General features: G+C 41.0%; 2 protein-coding genes across 2 annotated transcripts in view; both read right to left on the reverse strand.

Moving 5' to 3' along the window:
• Positions 1-7,841: 7,841 nt before the first annotated feature.
• Positions 7,842-11,311, reverse strand: LOC117258953 (homeobox protein Hox-A3-like). Its single transcript, XM_033630213.2, has 2 exons — positions 10,807-11,311; positions 7,842-8,977 (listed from the first exon to the last, which is right to left on the reverse strand). The coding sequence occupies exons 1-2, from the start codon at positions 11,144-11,146 to the stop codon at positions 8,448-8,450; spliced, it is 870 nt and encodes a 289-aa protein (XP_033486104.1). The 5' UTR covers positions 11,147-11,311; the 3' UTR covers positions 7,842-8,447.
• Positions 11,312-11,322: 11 nt separating this feature from the next.
• The window catches only part of LOC117258949 (homeobox protein Hox-C10a-like), a 57,077-nt gene continuing 48,050 nt past the window's right edge, over positions 11,323-20,349 (reverse strand). Inside the window, 1 exon segment of the mRNA XM_033630207.2 lies at positions 11,323-11,466. The gene's annotated coding sequence lies outside the window, so the exon portion shown is untranslated.

A 20,349-nucleotide genomic window follows, 5' to 3' on the forward strand; every position in this document is an offset into this window, starting at 1 on the left:
TAAAACAAAGAAAACTTTGGACGAGCAAAGACTTTTTTTTGGTATTTGTTTTATTTTACACAAATATTGTCCCTGAAAATGCATTGCATGACGTTTTCACAGGAAATTTTATGTTTACATACTGTCTCTTTTTAAAAAACGAAAAAAACAATGCACTACATTGGTACAACACCGCGAATTGACGTTTTCGGTCAACTACAAAAGCACGTGGTAAGGTTTAGGACAAAAGAACAGGGTTTGGCTTTAGAATCTAACGGGACGCAAACATCGCTCTCTCTGGTGAAAGTCAGTGTTTGTTGGACCCATCCACCACCCCTTCCGCCTGCCTCAGTTGGATCTTTGCCACCTTATTTTCATTCTTGTCCTGCCGTGTTTTCCCCTGACGCTGCGGGGCGGCCTTAAACTATAACAGCAACCTGCTGCGTATCATGCCGACGTTAAAGGATGCCATTTTTTTGTTGGTTTCTAACACAACAATTCACTGCCCAAGCGCTGGATTTTGACAACTTCAGCCTGATACTGGCCTCAAAAGAGCGAGATGTAAACATTAATGGTGTCCTCCCCAGCTGAGCTGTAATGTTAGCTCAGTAGTGCGAGGGGAGCTAGCAGTAGATGCATGCTTCCTTCAGCACGACAATATGGTTGGCGGGTGTAGTTTTGTAGTAAGAAAACATTTATTACATGAAACTGCTCACAACAAGGTCTGTGGATTATCTCGAATAACCGGGTCATAATTTCTGGAAAGAGACATTGCTGTTGAGGTTTTCAAATGTATTTTTTGGAGCTCTGAGAACCACAAGCCAAGTGCCATCTAGTTCCACTATACTTAGAGAAGGCAGACATCTCTAAAGCTGATATTTTTCAACACTCGGCAACTCACACCAAAAAGATCTAGACTGATATGAAGCACAACAAGTAGGTGGGAAAAATACGTATTTTTGATTTGGGGGTGGACTGTCCCTTTAAACATGTTTGGGTCTCCAGGACCTTAAACAAAAAGTCACATCCAAAGATCACTATTCTGATATATTTCCAAAAATCCTTTCAGGTTGCTGATTTTTATTCTCACATTTTTCCACACAGTGTTTTTTTTATGCCAGAACAACCAAAAGCAAGTGTGCATTGATTAGATTCTGTGTGATAAAGCCGTTGGGTGTTAAATAATCCTTGGGTGATCGATAATGGTCAACATGTGACATTTAGCAGGGTGACTGTTGTGATTACAAGTTCATTCATTTAACCGGAGCTCCTCAGAGGGAAAAGTGAGCTCCAGCAGGTGACTCTCTCTCTCTCTCTCTCACTGTGCACAGTGCCGCTCACCACAGCCGAAACAGTTTCATCACCAACTTACCTTTTTATTGTCACCGATCATCCTTAACTGGGAAGCATTTAAAATGTCATTGATCTTGATAATGCCGTGCCGTAATATGACAGTAACAGTTGTATGAAATTCAGGAAGTCAAATTTCCAAGATTGATGAGTCGTAGCAGTTGAGTTATAATCCATCTACCTGAGTAATGCTCAGGCTCTGTTCCACATGAAGGAGCAGACAAATAAATAAAACCCATAAAGGTGACACAGGAAATTGATACTTAACAATCATCTTGAGCAACAAGCACCTGGAGAGACTGGTGGGCAGCAGTTACTACTGTGGAGGGAAAAGGCTGAGAAGGTTAATAGGTCATAAAAAGAACAAAACCTCCTAAAGGCCAGGCATAAAAGTTCAGGCTTTTGCTCAACAATGGACCGAAGTATCGCACCCAACAGTCACACAATGGGAAGGTTTTATTTTATTATTTTCACCGTACAAATCATTCAATTATCAAACACATTGATTTAAAAGTTCAACTGAAAATTAGTCCCAAATTGGTTATAATCTTGAATACTGCGTTCATCATAATTCTTTTGTTACAGTAGATGTTGCAGTCTGGTCCATGAGGTTGTGTCAAAACTATGTGAGACACCAGAAATGTAAAACAAAATTATGGATTTATTAATCTACAACAGCAGTCTTTTTGTTTTGTTGTGAACTTGGGACACATTGGACCACTATGGAAACAGGTTACAGCAACTTTTGGTGTCTGTATCCTACAGTAAGCCAAGTTTTCATTTTAATTTCAAACTCTCAGAATACAGCGAGGTGCAGTCGAGTGTGAGCGTCAGTGCAAGTCCATCAAAACTCTCCAGTACATTGTGAGTCAGGATGGTGTCTCAGTTTTTTCACAGTGTCTTTATATAAAATTCAATGATCAGTCTCATGACCTTTAAGTCAGCAGAGGTGTGGACTCGAGTCACTTGACTTGCAAGTCAGACTCAAGTCACAAATTTGATAACTTTAGACTCGACTGGACAAATCAAATAAGACTTGCAACTCCACTTGGACTTGAACACCAGTGACTTGTGACTTTACTTGGACTTCAAAATACCCACTTGACACCTTCACCCAGGCCCAAAGATTAAAAAGTATGTTCTTTCAAAAGGGTGCTACAAATCAGTTAGTTTCCCTTCATTTCCTATGATTCCACTAACAAAAACGCTATTCATTCCCAGGAAGCTGACAATGAATTCCTCAGATCCAGTTTGCTTGAACCCATCTGACAACATCCAGTTGGGTTGCAAGAGAAAACCATGAAAAACTAATGTTACGTTGCTGAGCACCAGTTGGGAAAAAAATTATACCAAACATAATTTTGTTTATATACAAAAACTGGGTGGTCATAAAAAAAAAAAAAAAGTTGCAGTTTGCAAATGTGCAAGTCAAAAATTACAGACGGAGACACAACAACTTCCAATAAACTCCTTTTAACAAAGTAATTAAAAAATCCAAACGCTTTTTGTTAATTTTATAGCCTATATTATTGCTCTGTTGTTAGAATGGGATTCACTGAAGAGCACAATATGAATTATTCAGGACTCAAAACTCAAATGTAGGACTTGGGACTTGAATTGGAACTTGAGTGCAAGGACCTGAGACTTACTTGTGACTCGCATAAGAATGACTTGGTCCCACCTCTGTAAATCATCATTTACCAAGTATGTAAAAGAGCATTAACAACATCTTTTCAAAATATTTTGTATAAAACACCACATTTCCTCCTGCTGGATGCAGGCATTTACAAGAAAATATAAGTTAGCATAAATACAAAACACACAATACTACAACTGACCTTTCAAAATTTTCTTAATATTCAAATACAGTCTTTCATGACAAGTAAATGAGTAAAGAATTTGATTTATTTCCTGCTAAATTCTTTTTGTATAAACTATGGTGAACTGGAGAAGAGTTGTGTGACTTTGATTTTTTTAATCTTTTGTTCAAGTAACAAGGCCTATATATATATATTGCTTCATGACAGAATAAACCCAAATGTAACCTCAACAGTGACTGTGTTTTGAAGACTATCGGTGAATGCATGCAATGTTGTGTTTTTTCCCCTGTGATTGATTTCTTTAAATATGCCTTATATTCCAAATGTGTTCAAGTGAGTTTATACACATAAACTGTTACATTAGATGCCATTTTATGGATTCATGTTTGGTGTCATGATGTTTTCCTTTAATAAAAAAGTCCTTTGTATTAAAATATTTCACTGCATGCCTGCACCACCTTGAAGAGGAACTATGCCTATTTTCAAAATTCATGCGTGTTATTCGTTATTATTATATGTGGTATGAGACAGTCCAAAAATATTAGTAAATATGGATAATTCTCCCAAAACCAAAAACTAGGGTGCTAAAACTCAAATTTATGATATCATAAGGTATAATGTCTGGTGCTGCTCCATAGACAATGAATTGGTAAAGATATTTTAGGTGACACTGGGAGCACCGAGGGGAACGTTCTGAGTATGTGGGGACATTTTCTGTTTCCTAACTGAGAACACTAAAACAGAATAAAACTCATTTGGGCAAAGATGAAGAAGAAGAAGAAGAAGAAGAAGAAGAAGAAGATTCTGTGTGTCTCACATTCATTGTCCACGGAACAGCTGCAGGCTTCATACCTATGACATCACAATTTTGAGGCTTATCTGGTTTTGGCTTTGAGTCAAAGTAGCTCATGTTCACAAATATTGATCCAACTTTCCCAGGCCATGGAAATAACACATTGGAATTCCTTATTTAGGTGGTGCTCCTCTTTAGTCACTACACAGCAAGGAGGATATCACTCTTCTTACACTCTAATGAAGGCCTGTTTGCTAAAGCAACCTCTTAAAGGGTAGATTCTGTACTTTTCAACTGTGACCTGATTTTCCACGTTTTTGTGTCTTAGCGATTGATGGGAACAACAATTTTTCTAAATTAGTCCAGTAATGAGCAACATCACTGTAGTTCAGAGCCATGAAACAGGCTGCAATGTAACCACTTGGGGCATTTGTGCACCGTTAATGTATGTCCACTGAAAGTGCATGTTTTTGCCACTCACAGACTCAGATTGTTTGAGTAAGTGTCACAACATTATGGAAAGTATCCCTACAGAGATGAACTTTTTTTGTTATCTAGATTTGAATAAACAGTAATTTTATAGAGCTATAGAGATATAGTTCTTTAAGATAATATGTTGTATATAAGCCAGCATATCTTTATACTGGGTGAGATAAGGGTTTATTTCCACCAAACCTGGGTTAGCAATTGTTGGAACAGTAAAAAGATTGACTGAAACACTTTTGTGAGTTTCATTTTGTGTCTGGCAACTTTGAATGAAGATTGTTTTCCAATGATAAAATTAGTCAGTCATTAATTTATTCATTTTCCATAACCACTTATTCTGTTAGGGGTTGCAGGGGGGCTGGAGCCTATCCCAGCTGACACTGGGCAAGAGGCAGGGTACACCCTGGACAGGTCGCCAGACCACTCACGTTTAGAGTCACCAATTAACCTGCATGTATTTGGACAGTGGGAGGAAACCAGAGCACCCGGAGAAAGCCCATGCTGACACGGGGAGAACATGCAAACTCCACACTGTCGGGCTCCCCTACACCGGGTTCGAACTAGCAACCCTCTTGCTGTGAGGCGACAATGCTAACCACTACACTACCTACTCTGCCAATAATAAAATATTCATCTAAATGGAGTCTGGTGGGTTTGGCGATATCAATTTTGGGGCTGTTTCTGCTTAAACAAAGAGGATCTTACTCTTAAACAAAAAGGTCTATCTCTGTAGGGATCATTTCCACAATGTGGTCAGACACAATAACAATCTGAGTCTGTCAGTGGCAAAAGCTAGCACTTCTACTGGATGTGCATTGACAGTATGCAAATACCCATTAACGTTACATTGCAGCCTGTTTAGCTGCTGCCCGCTCCAGCACTCTCTCTCAACATTAAACCAATTTCAGAAATTGTTGTGTTTGTTAATCACGTAGACACAAAACATGGGGAAACAGGGTTCTGATTGAAAATGGTGAAATTACCTTTTCAAAATAAAAAAGTGAATAAAAAGATGACAAATTAAGGCCACAGTCTGTCATGTTTTGTGTATTTCTCTTAGTTTATCAAATGCTATTAAGTGTGTCAGTCACTGGCAGTAATTAGTGGTATAAATGAGTGCATGTAGGGATTGTGATGATGATGATGTAAAAATAAAAACAGCTGATAAAGACCAAAAACAAGCAAACCCCAGAGTACTGTGTAATTAGTGAAAGAAAGGGGCCCTCAGTGGGGCTTGGATGATTTTTAAGGACTCCCCAACCAATCAGAGAATAGACAGGCAGCATACACACCATAAGAGCAGGGGCTGTCACATAGACATTTATTATAATCATTTATTCCCTCTGAAAGTGATCCCCATATAATGAATGGAATTACCACATCATAACATAGGACTACATCAGACACCAGCAGCTTACTGCGAGGGTAACACGATGAGCTTCAGGCTTTAAATTTGTCGAACGCAGGGGCAAACGCTTTGAAAGATACTTAAAGCGGCATGTCTTTGTTAAGGACACAGCAGTTTTGTTTTCATGGCAGCTTAAGAAAAGTCTTGATGCATGGAGCATTTTTCAAATCTAACCCCAAAATCAGTTTCACAACAGCTGCAAATGAGACAGTGGAACATCAGTCACTGTAAAGGACATAACGCAAAAAAATTTCAAAATTAATGATGGACCGTAACCAAAGCTGGTTTCATGGCACCACGGCTGGCATCATTTATCACTTCAAAGATCCACTTAATGCAGTGCTCCGGTCTGATCAAAGCCCAGAATTTAAAAAAACATGTACGGATTTTTGGCTTTACGGATCCTTCCCCCCACCACTGAAAACAGATGTCATTAAAATGGGGTCAAGTGAGTAAAAAGGAAATAATGACTTTAGTAGCTAAGTAGCAGCGACCCAATGTGAGAACAACTGGCTAACCTAATGTTGAAATGGAAGTCGACTGTTCCCCCTTGCAGAGGGGCCCTCAGAGGGGAGGCTTTCCTTGACCCTTGGGGATCCCCCTTGACCCCATCCACAGAATTACTGCACTCCAGTGTGCGGATCCTCCTGGCTTTTAGTGTCTGGAGGGAGAATGTGGTGAGGAACCAGAGGTAAAGTTCCTATTGAGCCTCGGCACCATTAACACCATAAATCACCCGGCATACGCAAGAATCTCAGGAATCCAACACTGTCTGCTTCTTCTTCACAGTCCCCCACTCTTTCTCTCTTTGCAGGCGAACACACTTACAGGGGAGAACTTTTTCTTACTTTTTCTCTCACTTGCCTTTATTACTTTTCCCTTAAATTACCCGGCTGTCACCGCCTCTTTGATACAGATGTGGTGCAGACCTCATTTTATTTTATTCAAAATTTCTGCAGAGTTATAGCTGTTACATAGCTCCCCTGACACCAACTGAGACCTGCTGAAAATGGTGTCAAATATTTACCAAATGACAGCTGATCCACTGACTGATTAGCTAATGAATTAGGAGCAGGAAGTCATTCTATCCAGGACCACCAGGGGATCGGCTTCCTCATTTCATAGCTGTCAGTGGTCCTCTGTGACAGCTCATTTACAGTAAGGCCACTGATATAAAACTGTCAGCATGTCCAGAAGGTGTGTGGAGTTTTGTAAGGAATATTGATACTCGTGCTCACATGATCAAGCGTAAGAGGAGGTTCACTCCTTCATCATAAAAGTTGCTGTCTGTGTTTGACGTGTAAAACTGTCGAGACCCAAGAGAACCTGTGACCCACTTCTGTCAAATAAACGCATAATTCCCCGCGTGCGTAATTTAGCTCAGAGAGATTTCTGAGATCAAAAATAGCAGGAGGAAAAAGGTTTCCATGACATCGTTTACATTTGAGAATCCACTTGTCACAATGGCGCAGTGGATGCAGCTAAAAAACAAAGTCTCCTCATTGTTCTTTAAGATAATATGTTGTCATTAGTGACTGAACCTCATTGGACTGTTGTGGCCTATAGGCTGCTGGAAGGGCTTCTGAGCTACACAGCTAACATGCCCCCTGAGAGGGAGGCCAGCCCCGACTTGCAGCACTACAATTTGGCTATTGAAAAGGCAAAGGGTTGGGAAGGAGGAGGCAAGAGATCTTGTCATGGTGCCCAGTGGGTTCAGAGCTTGTGGTTGGAGTGCTGGAAAGACTGCCTTGTCTCAGTGATTAATGGTTGGGAGCGCAGAGGCAGGAGCGAGGGAGAGGCTTATGTGGCGAGATTGTGCAACTTGAATGCACAATACTGTAGAGTTTTCAATGAATCTAAAGCATGCCTTAATTTGATTACAGAATCTTTCTGATTTTTTTCCCCCTCCATTTGGGATCTGATCCAGGAATCCTTAATCATGAAATAGAGCTGGAAAGAATTTATCTCTAATCAGCAATGAACAGCGTAAACACTGCACAAGAGCTACAGTTTTCCCAAATGCATTTATTAAGCATGTACAGTATATGACATCTCAGTTAATCAAGAACCATATCAAAGACTTGCCGTATCCTGTAATGGCTTTAACAAAAATATAACATCATTTGATGTGAACATTATTCTGCTCATTTCACAGTTAAAACATTTTACACAAATGACCTGCTATGTACAGTAGATAATAAAAAGAGGCCAGATGTGACACTTAGAAAATATGACAACCACTTAGCTATTACCTGACAACAGAGGGAAATAGAAAACTCACTCATGGTATGGTTCCCACATGCATTAAACATGCAACAACAATATAAACGCAACAGCCACAAGATAACAGCAAAACAACATGTAACTGTGCATGCTGTGTATTTACAGTACGAGCAGCAAGTTTGACCTGCAGCCTTCAGTCGCTGCGCCTGAGAAACACAAATGATATCACTGTTTAATTAAAATGTTTCATGAATGGTGAACAGGCGTGTTAAGGGGCTTTTCAACCCAGGGATGCTAATAAGACATCCTCCAGTCTTTCATAAGTAAGTGAAAGTGGATGTATCATTGAGATTTTGATGAGCACAGGAGGGACGGCCATTATGGGGCCCTAGGGCCAGTTTGAAATGCCAGCATGGTGATGACTATCTGCGCCCGTGCAAGAGGGCGGTGGACCATTTGCAACAGATGGAAGCAAGCAGCTCAGATGGGGCAGGTCTGCGGGGTGAACACACTGACCACTGCTGGCGTCACTGTGAGAGCCAAAGAGAGGGGATGGCACAGGAGCATAATCCATGAAGTGCAGCTCTGAGGAGGAAGTTCTTACAACACATGCACTTTGAAACCTCAGGTTGTCTGCACATGAGCTGAGGGAGGAGGTGCAGGGAGACCACTGGGACGAACCTGCCACCTTCCCATATTTGTGTTCCTTCTTGTACCTCATCCTGCGGTTCTGAAACCAGATCTTGACCTGGCGGTCGGTGAGCTGCAGCCCGGCGGCCATCTCCATCCTCCGAGGGCGACACAGGTAAGGGCTGAAGTGGAACTCCTTCTCCAGCTCCAGCAGCTGGCTGTTGGTGAAGGCCGTTCGCTCCCTCCTGACGCCTCTGCTTGACAGACCCGCCGCCACACCACCGCTGACTGATGCAAGAGGAAGCACATAGAGAAGAGAGCGGTGTTAAAAGCCACATTTTTAACAAGACTATCCTGAAACGTATCCCCTCCACAGTAGGACTTCAAGTGCCAGTAAGGCCCTTGTTAATCCTCAGCCAATCAACCTGGGACAAAGTAGGGCCCTCAGCTCTTCCTGTGTATTCAGTCATGCTTGAGACGCTATACAAGACTGGCTGTCTACAGTGTCATGTGTTCAGGGAAAGTTACCTCCCGAAGAAACAGTCTGGGGGAAACATCTGACGCCACTACGGCTGCCTGACAGGCCACATTAATCACAGCTACACACGGAAGCAGACCTGTCAAATCCCCATCTCAGTCACTTAAAAGGTACCTTGGGACCACACTGAAAATAACCACCATTAGAGATTCCATTTGACATGTATATGAGCGATACCAGGGCCCTGTTGATAACAACATAACACACAGAGGTTAATGGATACCTAATAAGGCCTGTGGTGACCTTAGAGGGAAGAGTGCTCTCCTTAACACCAGAGAGGAGACTGCAGCTTCCTGTTGTATGCTAGCTTGTTTATAGTGTTGAGGTAGTGATGCTTCTGTGAAAAATAATAGGCATATTGTTGATTCATATAAGCAATAAAAAATGTATTTGTTGTTTGAAACATGTATTGTTGTGTCATACATTTAATATTATTTTTTCATTTGCTGTAATTGTCTTTTTTCTTTTACTGTAAAACATACTGAGACACTGTGATTTTACACTCATAAAACATCATAAACATGTTTAATGATTGTTATATGAAACAACAGATTATAAAGTGATGATATTTGTTGATATTGTGCAGCCTATCACTGAAGCTGTTGAATGTTATTTTGCCTCCAAGACCCGGAAGAACAACTATGTGCAAGACACTGTGCTGCAACTAGGGCTGGGCGATATGGAGAAAATCAGATATGACGATAGTTTTGGACAAATATCTTCATATTGGGAAAATACTTTAGGGTTGACGCTTTCATAAAATATTTACACAATGAGATTTTGGATAAATAATCATCAATAATGTGGATATAATGACTAAGTGGGCAAGGGCAAATAATATATCAGCTAGCCAAGTTCAGAAAATTACATCACTTTACTGTAATTCAGCTTTAAAACCAGGAAAATACAACACTTATGATACGATATCCAAAATCTAAAATGATATCTCGTCTCTTATCGCGATATCAATATAATATCAGCCCTAGCTGCAACACTGACACTCATTCAAGGACTAATTTAACCTAATAGAGGAGATCAGATGAATTTTGTGCATTATAAATGATGCAGGTCAGATATTTTACTACTGACTTGCAGGGGCAAAGATATTTGTTTCAACTTTCAGGGAAACATATATGAAATGGGAGGTTTGGGGGACCTCTGCCAAAAAAAAATTGAGCTCAAACACTTATTGTCCTGCTTTCTGGTGAATTTATTTGCACCAATTTGTGTCTGTTCTGCATCGATTTAAGGTGCAAATGTGTTTAATTTTGGCAAATGGATATCTTCTAAATTCTGAGGGGGACGTGTCCCCTGCTTACCCCCCAAAATCTACACCTATGCTGACTACAGTGAGACTTTGGCTTGGTGTGTTTGCTACCAACTATGAGAGATCTGGGGGCTGAATGTGTGTCTTCATGCAACAAAAAGTCTAACTGCTAAGGTCAGATATCAGTTAAACATCCATACACAGATGAGGCAAATGCTCATTAAACGTGGATTCATCCAAGCACCTAATGAAGATTGTTTACATCCAGTCATAGCTTTAAGAGTAAATGATAATGTACAAAACCACAGTTACCAGATTGTTCAGACTCAGTTGTCCGTGGATTCATCCAGGGAAAAATTACTCCTGAGCGGCAGATGGTGAGTAGACTGCAGCTCCTGCTCTTGATGTCCAGCTTGCCCTTGGCATGGCAATGAACCAGGGGCTCCAGTGGGCACTGCAACTGTTCACCTGGGCTCAACCTGCAACTGACACGAGCAGAGGAGGTCATGTTTTGCTGATTAAGTTCAGCTTCTTGGCCTCCACCTCCTCCTCCTTCATTGTATCCCGCGCTTAGTTTTGGCACTTGTCCAGAGCTCATAGCAAAACTGTTGCCATGCAGCTGCAGTGGGAGGGCAGACTGTTGGGGGTCCATGATGCACCCAGCTCATCAAACTGTCTCAAATCAAACCCAGGAATCCCCTCAACAGTAGTAAAGACTAGGACTTCTGTCTGTCTAATATCCGATCACAATTAACCTGAATGTATAAAGGCATGCAGGGAAGAGCACTTGGAGCAACCATGTGGAACATTTGAATAATATTTACCAGAAGGGTGCCGTGGTCACGTGTGGTCCTCCTCCAATGGCAGAGCTCTGGAGTTGCAAAGTAATCCGCTGGCAACTTGGGGCGCCCGAAGAAGCTTCTGCGATATTTCTTCAGACAACATTTCTATGAGCAGCCTGCGTTTCTTTACCTAGGGATAAAAAAAAATATAACGGAATATGAATAGACGCCAACAACTGTGCAATGAGTGTGTGTGTGGGAGAAAGAGGGAGATGTGTATACGGAGGAAGAGAGGGGGGGAGACAGACAGAGAGATTACAATGTGTGGTGAGGAGCGTCTCATTACTGGGTGCTGATTTCTTGTAATATTGTAAATCTTTTGACAGGAGGCGTTTTGTTAGAAGGATCCGCCGCTTGCAGCTGCACAACTTTTCTGTGGTAGGTTTGATCAGATGCAACGCGACGACTTCCTGCTACAGTGGGATGCGTCTATGAGCTGGAATAATATGCTGGATAATAACGCATTATCGACCTCAACTCATTATTCCGCTGAGGCGTTTTTTACAATGTAAAATACCTAAAAATAATTTGTGTTCCGTGCGTATTTTCCCCCAATTAAACATAATGATAAATAATATGTATTCCCGTATTTCCATGCTATTATCTGCTCTATATAAGGACTCTCTGCAATAACACTGCTTTCTGCTTGCAAAAAAATCATCCCGATTATTTTGGATAATTCAGTTTCCATCTCATTTAACTGCCCAGTATAAATCGGCGGGCTTTTCCTTTAAAATAACAGCATATGCTTATAACTGTCGGAGTGGAAGTGCAGCTTTGGCTTAATAGGATTCACGGGGAGTGGTCAAACAAAGGCTTGACAGTCATTGCCACACAAAGACAAAGGAGGCAATCATTAGAGATTTTTTTTTGCCAGCGCATTTGCATTAATCAGGCATCACTGTACAGTATCAAGTGTCTGTCTGTGGCTCTGTGAGGCAACAGTCAAACACTGTGGACGTTTTGGATGGTAAACATCCCGCTCTCTGCACGGCTGCGTGGACAAAAGAGCAGGAGGGAGATGCTCAGCAGAGCCCTAATGTGCGCCTGTTTGCAGCTACAGAGCACACAGCAACTTGGGAATATTCTCATGAAGGTGCAAAGCACTTAAACAAAAATATGAATTTTGCAACTTCATTTAAAAGCACCATAATAAATATTTTTAGGGGGGAAATTATTTGTGCTAAATGCTACATCAAGTGTGGCCTAACTGAGTTACACTTTGAGAAAAAAACATCTCATAAAACATGATTGCTTAATTTCAGTTTCAAGTGAATAAATAACTAGAATAATGAAGCCATTACTTTGAAAAATAAAATAAAATAGTGCGCCCAAAAAGCAGCCTCCCAAAAGGAGAGGCTATAATGTTAGCATATTGTGTTTGTGTGTATCAATCTTAGTTGAAGCAGGCTTTAGATATAAGTTCCTTCTGGTGTTTCACTACAACAAAGCTGTCGAGAAAACCCTCTTTAGGTGTCTCTCAGCGGTGATGGATTATGCACTCAGGGTTGCATAGCTTGGAAGAAGAGGAGCCTTCCCCCTTTTTCCGTTTCACCCCTGCTGCCACCATCACTGAGGCTTTACCTGAACCTCCAAGTCACGTCCTTGAATTATTTATTTATCTATTTATCAGTAAATGAAATATTTTAGTTTTGAATTTCTCTTTCAGATCAGACACAATGCAGTTGGCTTATTGGTGACATGATCAACATTTAAAAAGGCTGTTAAATAGTGCTGTTATTGATAATAATTAAATTTTAAACTGAATAAAAATGCTGCACGTTTAGCTTAGAGACCTGATTTTAATTTGGCACTGAAAACAGCCATAATCTTTCCAGCCTGTTCATTAAAATGGCAGTTAGGTGCTAAATGTGTCTTCAGTAAATGTCAGCATTGGCTTATTGTAGGCCATCAGAGCTAAATAAATAGAAATTCAAATATAATGACACCTGCTTGTATCTCATTTTACACCAAAATCTACCAATAATAACAACAATAGTTGGTGTAATTATTATTATTATAATGATTTTATTATAATTATTTATTAACAGGTGAATTAGGCGGTGCACATCAGCCCTGACTGAAATGGGGGAAAGTAATTAAATTCGTTTTGTTTTCCTTACCTCACACCCTTGAACACACTCTCTGAATTGGAGATAGGATCTATGATATACTAGCTCAGCAAGACCATAATTTAGCTCCTCCGCGCCTCCACCACAATTCTCCGTGAACTCTGTTTGAACCGCCTCAGTGGCAATAAATCATTTTTCTCTCTCACACAAAAGCGCGCCGGTCGCTCTGGGTGTCAACCCTTTTACAATTCCTCCTTACCTTCTGCGCTCTCTCGCCTGCTGACACAAACAACCGAGGAAATCGTCGATAAACTTTTATTTTTCATACCAATAACTTACAGGGAAAAGCGGTATTGGGGGAATGGGGTGTATAGGATCTGCAGCCGCGCACATGCGCATGAATCTGCACATTGCAATCCTTGTGTGTATATTTTTTAATATTATTATTTCCTGTTTTCCTCCCCTAAATTATATATTCCTTACACTCAAAAAACATAATTGTTTTCCAGAGCTCAACGAACGCACGGATCAGTTAATGTATTTGCAGGGAACAGAGCTGGGCAGATAAGAGGAGACTGAGAGAGAGAGCTGGGGAGAAGACGTTAATGGGCAGAGGATGCTGTCGGTTAAAACGGTGCATACAAATGGCGCTGTCTTGGCAGAGCAAGGGGAAGATTTATGGGCCCGGTGCCCTATATTGCTGTAAACAATGCAGAGTGAAATGAAAGGACTAGAGTTTGCAGACTGCACTTCATAAGTGAGGAAAAGACACACATTGTCAATTTCCCAAACAAGTCCTGACTTTTGCACGAGCGCGTGCATTAACACGGAGGATTAATTTGGGCCTGTTTAAAGCACAGCTCACTGTAAATCCCGGTGTGTCTGTGGAGAGTGCACACGAACATAAATCCTGCAGCTGCCACTGAATATCTGAAAGGGTTGCATTTGGAAATAACTTTTTCTGGAGGGGAATATGAGTATTTTCAGATTATCTATAGTCCTGAAATAAAAAATAATGCTGCAGCATAAAAACAAATTTTTGTATATTTTTCTTGTGAAATCTGTGGACAGGCTGTATTTATATTAACTATTAAAGCCACAATTATGTTTGTTTCTCAGCTGATAACAATTGAAAATAAATGCCTGTTTGCTGTCACAACAAAATCAATATCTTCAGAAAATATTAATATCATAATACATAAAGTAGAGTCTATAGAAAGGGTGTTAGAGCGAGCACAAAAGCCAGATACCTTGCAAAAAAAATGTGGACCTCAAATAATAGAGCATCTGCATTGCACTTTATATCATGGCTTTTTTCTTTTTGAATCAAAATCACCTATGTTTTAAATTGTATACCTGAGCTGAGCCTTTTGTTTTCATATTTACACTTTGCCTCCAACATTTCTATATCTGCTGCATCTTGGGCAACAATATGTAACTCCAAAACCTAAATCCCGCAGCAGCTATCCTCGGAGTGCTCAAACTATGCAGTAGAAATGCAACTGGTGGCCACACACATACACCAGAGGATCATTTCCAGTGAACAAATCAAATAAAAAAGCGCCATTTTCACTTAACCTATACATAATTGTGGATCTATAGTCTCCGGATCCCATATTCAGATCACTTTTGCTAATGAAAAGTGAATAACATAATCATAACTCAATCTAGTGACTGCCTGGGCCCCCAGTGACACCTTGAACTGAGGGGAAATGACTGTAATTTCTAAGGTCCTCAACGATGCAGCAAATAGGCTAATGAAAAATTTCTCAGCGAGGCGTTATGATGACATAAAGTATTACTGGCAAGTTTACCCAGGCCATCATTTCCTGTGTGTGATGTGGTGCTGGAGTCTACAGTGGGACATCAGAGTGTTGATCCAAGCTGCTTTGTCGTCCCCCTGCTTGAAATGTTTGCCAGCACTGACAGTAAATCATTTTAACATGTCTGATGGAGTTTTAAAATCTAGCTTTATGCAAATTCGCCTCACTCTCACACACACACATGCAAGGAAACAAAAAAAAAAGAAAAGACATGGTGCATCTGCTCCCTAGAGTGAACGGATGGGAGAGAGATTTACGGATTTATGACACACCCACTGCTGGTCAATGCGAGAGAGAGAGAGGCTCTCTGTCCCTGGAAAATAGCAGCGTGACCCCTGTTTCAACTCGCAGCCTTTATGCAACTGCCATGGCTGCCGTTTAAACACACTACACCATCACAATACACCAACCCCGGAGCTTTCATCACACACCAGAGTGGTTGAAGAAGACACTCACCTGAGACGAGTGTAGGGAAAAAAAACGTTTACTCAGACAATAAAAGCAGGTAATAAACCACAGCACCGACACAACAGCTGATAATTTGGCTTTTGTATTTGCCTCTTGTTCAAACATTTCGATGGCTGTTTGTGTAAAGTTTTTATATCTTCCAAGAGAGAGGAGGCAGAGAGAGTGCTCGCCTGAGGTGCCCATAAATCACTGGGAGCCTGCAGCGGTGCAATGTGAGCTGAAAATCATGTGTGATTCAACAGTCTCCAGTCAGAAAAAAAGAAACCAGTTAGGGCTGAGGAAGTGTTGAGGAATTTAAACACTGAACTTCACACACATGAAATACACGATGTTCCTGCGAGGTGCTGAGGTTAAGAATAACTACAGCCTCTCAGTTATTGCAGCGATCACAAGCTGAGCGCCGCTGTAAACTAAATAGCTGGAGGGGAATTAAAAATCAAAAAGAGTTTGTTTTAAACTTTAAGAATGGCTCTCATTCATAAAACGGTAAAAGATGAAGCTGTAAGTCACGGATGTTATGTGGGTTTAAAGTGATCTCCTGACAGGTAAGACTATCACTTTGAAGTTAATAGATGTGAGGAATTATTTGCTTGCTTTCCTTAAATGTTACGATGACAAATATCTGTGTAAATATTAAGAAAAGCAGAAGTATGTGCGCATTGGCTTAAAGTTTAACACCAAAACACAAGACAAGGCTGACTGATGGCTGACAGACGACACAAGCTTTTGTTTAAATAATTATTTTAAATCACACATTGTGTTTACCCTCACAATAAATCCAACACAGCCTTACATGGCCGTGTTAATTAAACCACTGGCACCGCTAAGTCAACCAAAAGTCCAGGAAAAGAGAATGCCTCGTGTTTCTACTTTATACAAATCCTCAATTAGGAGAGCTTCAAACACACAAAGCGACACGTCGTCATTGTTGAGAGTGTAATGTGAGCTGCACTTGTAGCCTCGGACACATGAGGACCAGGCTGAATTATCACACACAAATGAGAGACACTCAGATTAGTTGTTTGGGTTTCAGTGTCAGCTGTTTATCTTGGAAGGCATGCTGGCGAATATTTTTCCCTCAGCACTGGATATTTGGTCCTGGCCACACAGGAGAGACCAAAGCTGCTCACTGCATACAAATAAGAATATTAGGATCAAGTCAAGGCTGCTTGCAACAAGCAAGAAAACTGCTTTTGTCACAATAATTAGAATTATTTTGTAGCATTTTATAAAAACTGAATTATTTAGCCACAAGCTACAGAAGTTACTTTATGCCTCTGGAGTAAAAACAAAAGTTTGGGGGAAGAGTGGATGGTCAGTGGAAAGTTTGCAAGGTTTGTCTGCACTTGAAGGTCCCTGTCCATAAACTAATCACAATGACCAACTGTCCCAGTACTGTCACAATCACCTGGCTATAATTGGCAGCTCGCTTTTGAGCGGAAGTACTGACCTGAGGCCTGTTATTCTCTCAAGTCACACAGAAGTCACGTGACCTCACCCACTATTTTTTACTGCCTCCTGTTTTTGGAGACTTTGGGGAGAGTGTAATTAATCCCTGGGAAATGTGACACTTTTAAAGCCTGGTGCTGAAATTAATGAAATTATAATTTTACCAGTTTAATAAGAGTGTGTAACATGGGTGTAGATTTGGGGTGGGGGATACAGGGGACACGTCCCACTTAATATTCAACATGTGTGTCCACCAGCAATACAAACTTTAAAGTAGCAGAGGACTTAGACAGAACTAAAAATATTTACGCCATGAATTGATGCAGAAAATGCACAAATTGGTGCACAAGAATTCACCAGAATGCAGGATATTTAGTGTCCGATGCTTAAAAGATACTCAACATTTTCTGAGTAACATGGGTGTACATTTTTGGGGGGGGGGGGGGGGGGAATACAGGGGACACATCCCACTTAATAATTAACATGTGCATTTGTCTCCCAACAAGAAAAACTTTAAAGTAGCAAAGAACTTTGACAAAACTAAAGACACTTACGCCATGAATTGATGCAGAAAGGGCACAAATAGGTGCTCAAAAGATGCTCACATTTTTCTTTTTCTTTTTTTGGCTACAGTAAAGCAAATAAATAAAAGTATAGGTGTGGCTTTCAGGGGGGACGTCCCCTTAACTATTTCAAAAATGGACATTTGTCCCCGCACTAGGAAAACATGAACGTAGCAGAGGTCTTTTACTTTGACCCTGGTGCAGAAAAGGCACAAATTGGTGCACAAAAAAATCACCAGAATGCAATATATTAAGTGTTCAGTGCTCAAAAGATGCTCACTGGAGAACCCCTGAAACCCCCTGTTGCATGTGTCCCTTCCCAATGTTAAAACTTACGCTGTTCAAGAAACGTCATCACGCCTAGCATATATAATTAAACAGTAAATAAAGTAGAGAAGCCAAACTGTGACATCTGCCTTTAACTTTTAATAACTATCTCTAATTCTGAAAGTTACAATTATTCAGCAAAATCCTTTGATATGTTCAATTATCATTGTAAAATGTGGGTAATTGCAGGTTTGATGCTCTAAATTTTCTAGCAGAGGAACCCCCCCTTTAATATGTGTCCACTCCAATATTGAAATTAAACCTACGCCCTTGTTGTGTAGCACAAAAATGCCACAAATGTAATATATTTTCTTTTTTTTCTCAGCAATACAGGCTCGTAAAAGGTTTAAACACGCAGACTCATAATCCCTGGGAGTATTACAGTCTGTTATCACTGCATTAACTCTGCTGAAAGTTACCACAAATCTTTGCCAGCACGTTTTTTTTCCCAGAAGCTCCAAAAGAAAACGCGCCATGTTTGGAAGTCCCGTTGGATGCAGAGATGAGGACTTGTCCGAGAGTTCAGCACTAGTCCTGGGTCACTCTGATTAACAAAAGGGAGCAACACACTCAGTGATGCCCCGCCGCAGGCCTCTCTATAGGCACACCGCAGAAAAATCCACAAAGAAAGCCGAGGCCAAGGGGGGACCAGCGAGGGCGCACACAGAAGGTACACGTATAGAGAGTGAGTCAGGTCACAGGGTTGGAGGGGTCGGCCATCCAGACTGAAATGAGCCTAATGGGACAGAAAATGTGTCCTCGAGGTGAACTCGGCCTTCCTCCCACTTCGGCCCCCAAACTTCAATAAAGTACCTTTTCAGCCTCGCGACATGGAGGCGACAGGGCCTAGAAAGGGATTGGAGGGATGCTGCGACTGTGGCGAGCACATTAATTTCTCTAATCTGTCCAGCAACATAAAGGCTTCTGGATTCATTTTTCAGCGCCGTCTCACCAACCATTCTACTGAAAAGCCACGTCCAGAAAAAAAAGCAGATGTTAACCGCTCGGGTCCAGTTAAAGAGTTAAAGTGCTTTATTTTAACGTCCATTTAAACCCTCACGTCTGGGCATGAGTGGTAAAGGATGCGGGCTGGTACATAATAATATTTGGTAGGATCAAAACTGGCTGTTGTCAGAGCTGTTTTCCAAAACATAACACAAAGCTCTGTAGTGCAAGATTGATGATGGAGAATACCTCTTCCCTTTGTGCTCCTTTGCCCCCCACTACGCCAGGCATTTTATAAGGCCTATTCATGTCACAATTCAATAATCTATCAAATTCTTGCGCTTCTTTGGGTTTGAGTCATGTTTGAGCTGAAGTCCTCCTGCACAGATCTGTTAAAGATGCATCTCTGCAGAATAAACACTCAGTTAAGTGGGGAAGTTTGGGAGATATTTAGTCAAGTTGTTGTACGAGTCCAGCAGATCTTCAGTCGTAAACAGTCCTGCAGTGTGTTGGTCCTCCTGTGGACTGTGACGTCGCACTGAGACGCGCCGCTTTTTTTTCCTAAATTGTAGTTTTTTTGAATTCTCGCGAGCTGCTGCACACTCTGGAGGCAAAGTGCTCATGGGAGTGACAGCAGGTAAATATGGCAAAGTGTTTATAGAAGCAAAGAGTAAACACACAGCATTCAGGACGCTGCTACAGAGCCTGATAACAAAGGTCAGCTAGTTTACTCCATCACCACCCCAACACCACATGACGCATTGCATTCAATCTATCTGCAACTCACAGCTTTATTTTATTTTTATTTTATTTTTTTTTTACATTTGAAAACTCAGCCGCATGGCGCATGTGTAACTATAGAAAAAGCAGAGCAACTATAGGCTACGTAGGTTACAAAATGAATAAGAATATTTTCCACAACAGTGTATAATCTCTAACACATTGCAAATGTCCTTTAAACGCATGCAGCTTTGTGTTCAAGTCAGGACGTAGGGAGCACTGGCTGAGGCAGTGCAGATGGAGTGGAGGGCCTCAGTGGCTTCTCTTTAGCGTTAATTGAATGCCCTTCAGACTGATGAGGTTGCACATAATGCACAGCGCAAACTATTTTCAGATTTTAGAAATAACTTCAGTCCATTATAAATGAGGCTTTAACACACACACACACACACACACACACACACACACAGTCTGTACACATTGCTAATAGACGCAGGACTTACAAACACAGTCTGAAAACACAGTGATTCTTGTTCCCCTCGTGAAATGTTCAAGTATTCACACATCTGTACACTTTATAAGGTGATCCCATCAAAAACAGAAGAGCCAAAAACAATAGCAGACCTCATCTTGCCTGAAATGAAGT

This window comes from Epinephelus lanceolatus, chromosome 8, assembly GCF_041903045.1.
Source record: "Epinephelus lanceolatus isolate andai-2023 chromosome 8, ASM4190304v1, whole genome shotgun sequence".
Classification (NCBI taxonomy): domain Eukaryota; kingdom Metazoa; phylum Chordata; class Actinopteri; order Perciformes; family Serranidae; genus Epinephelus; species Epinephelus lanceolatus.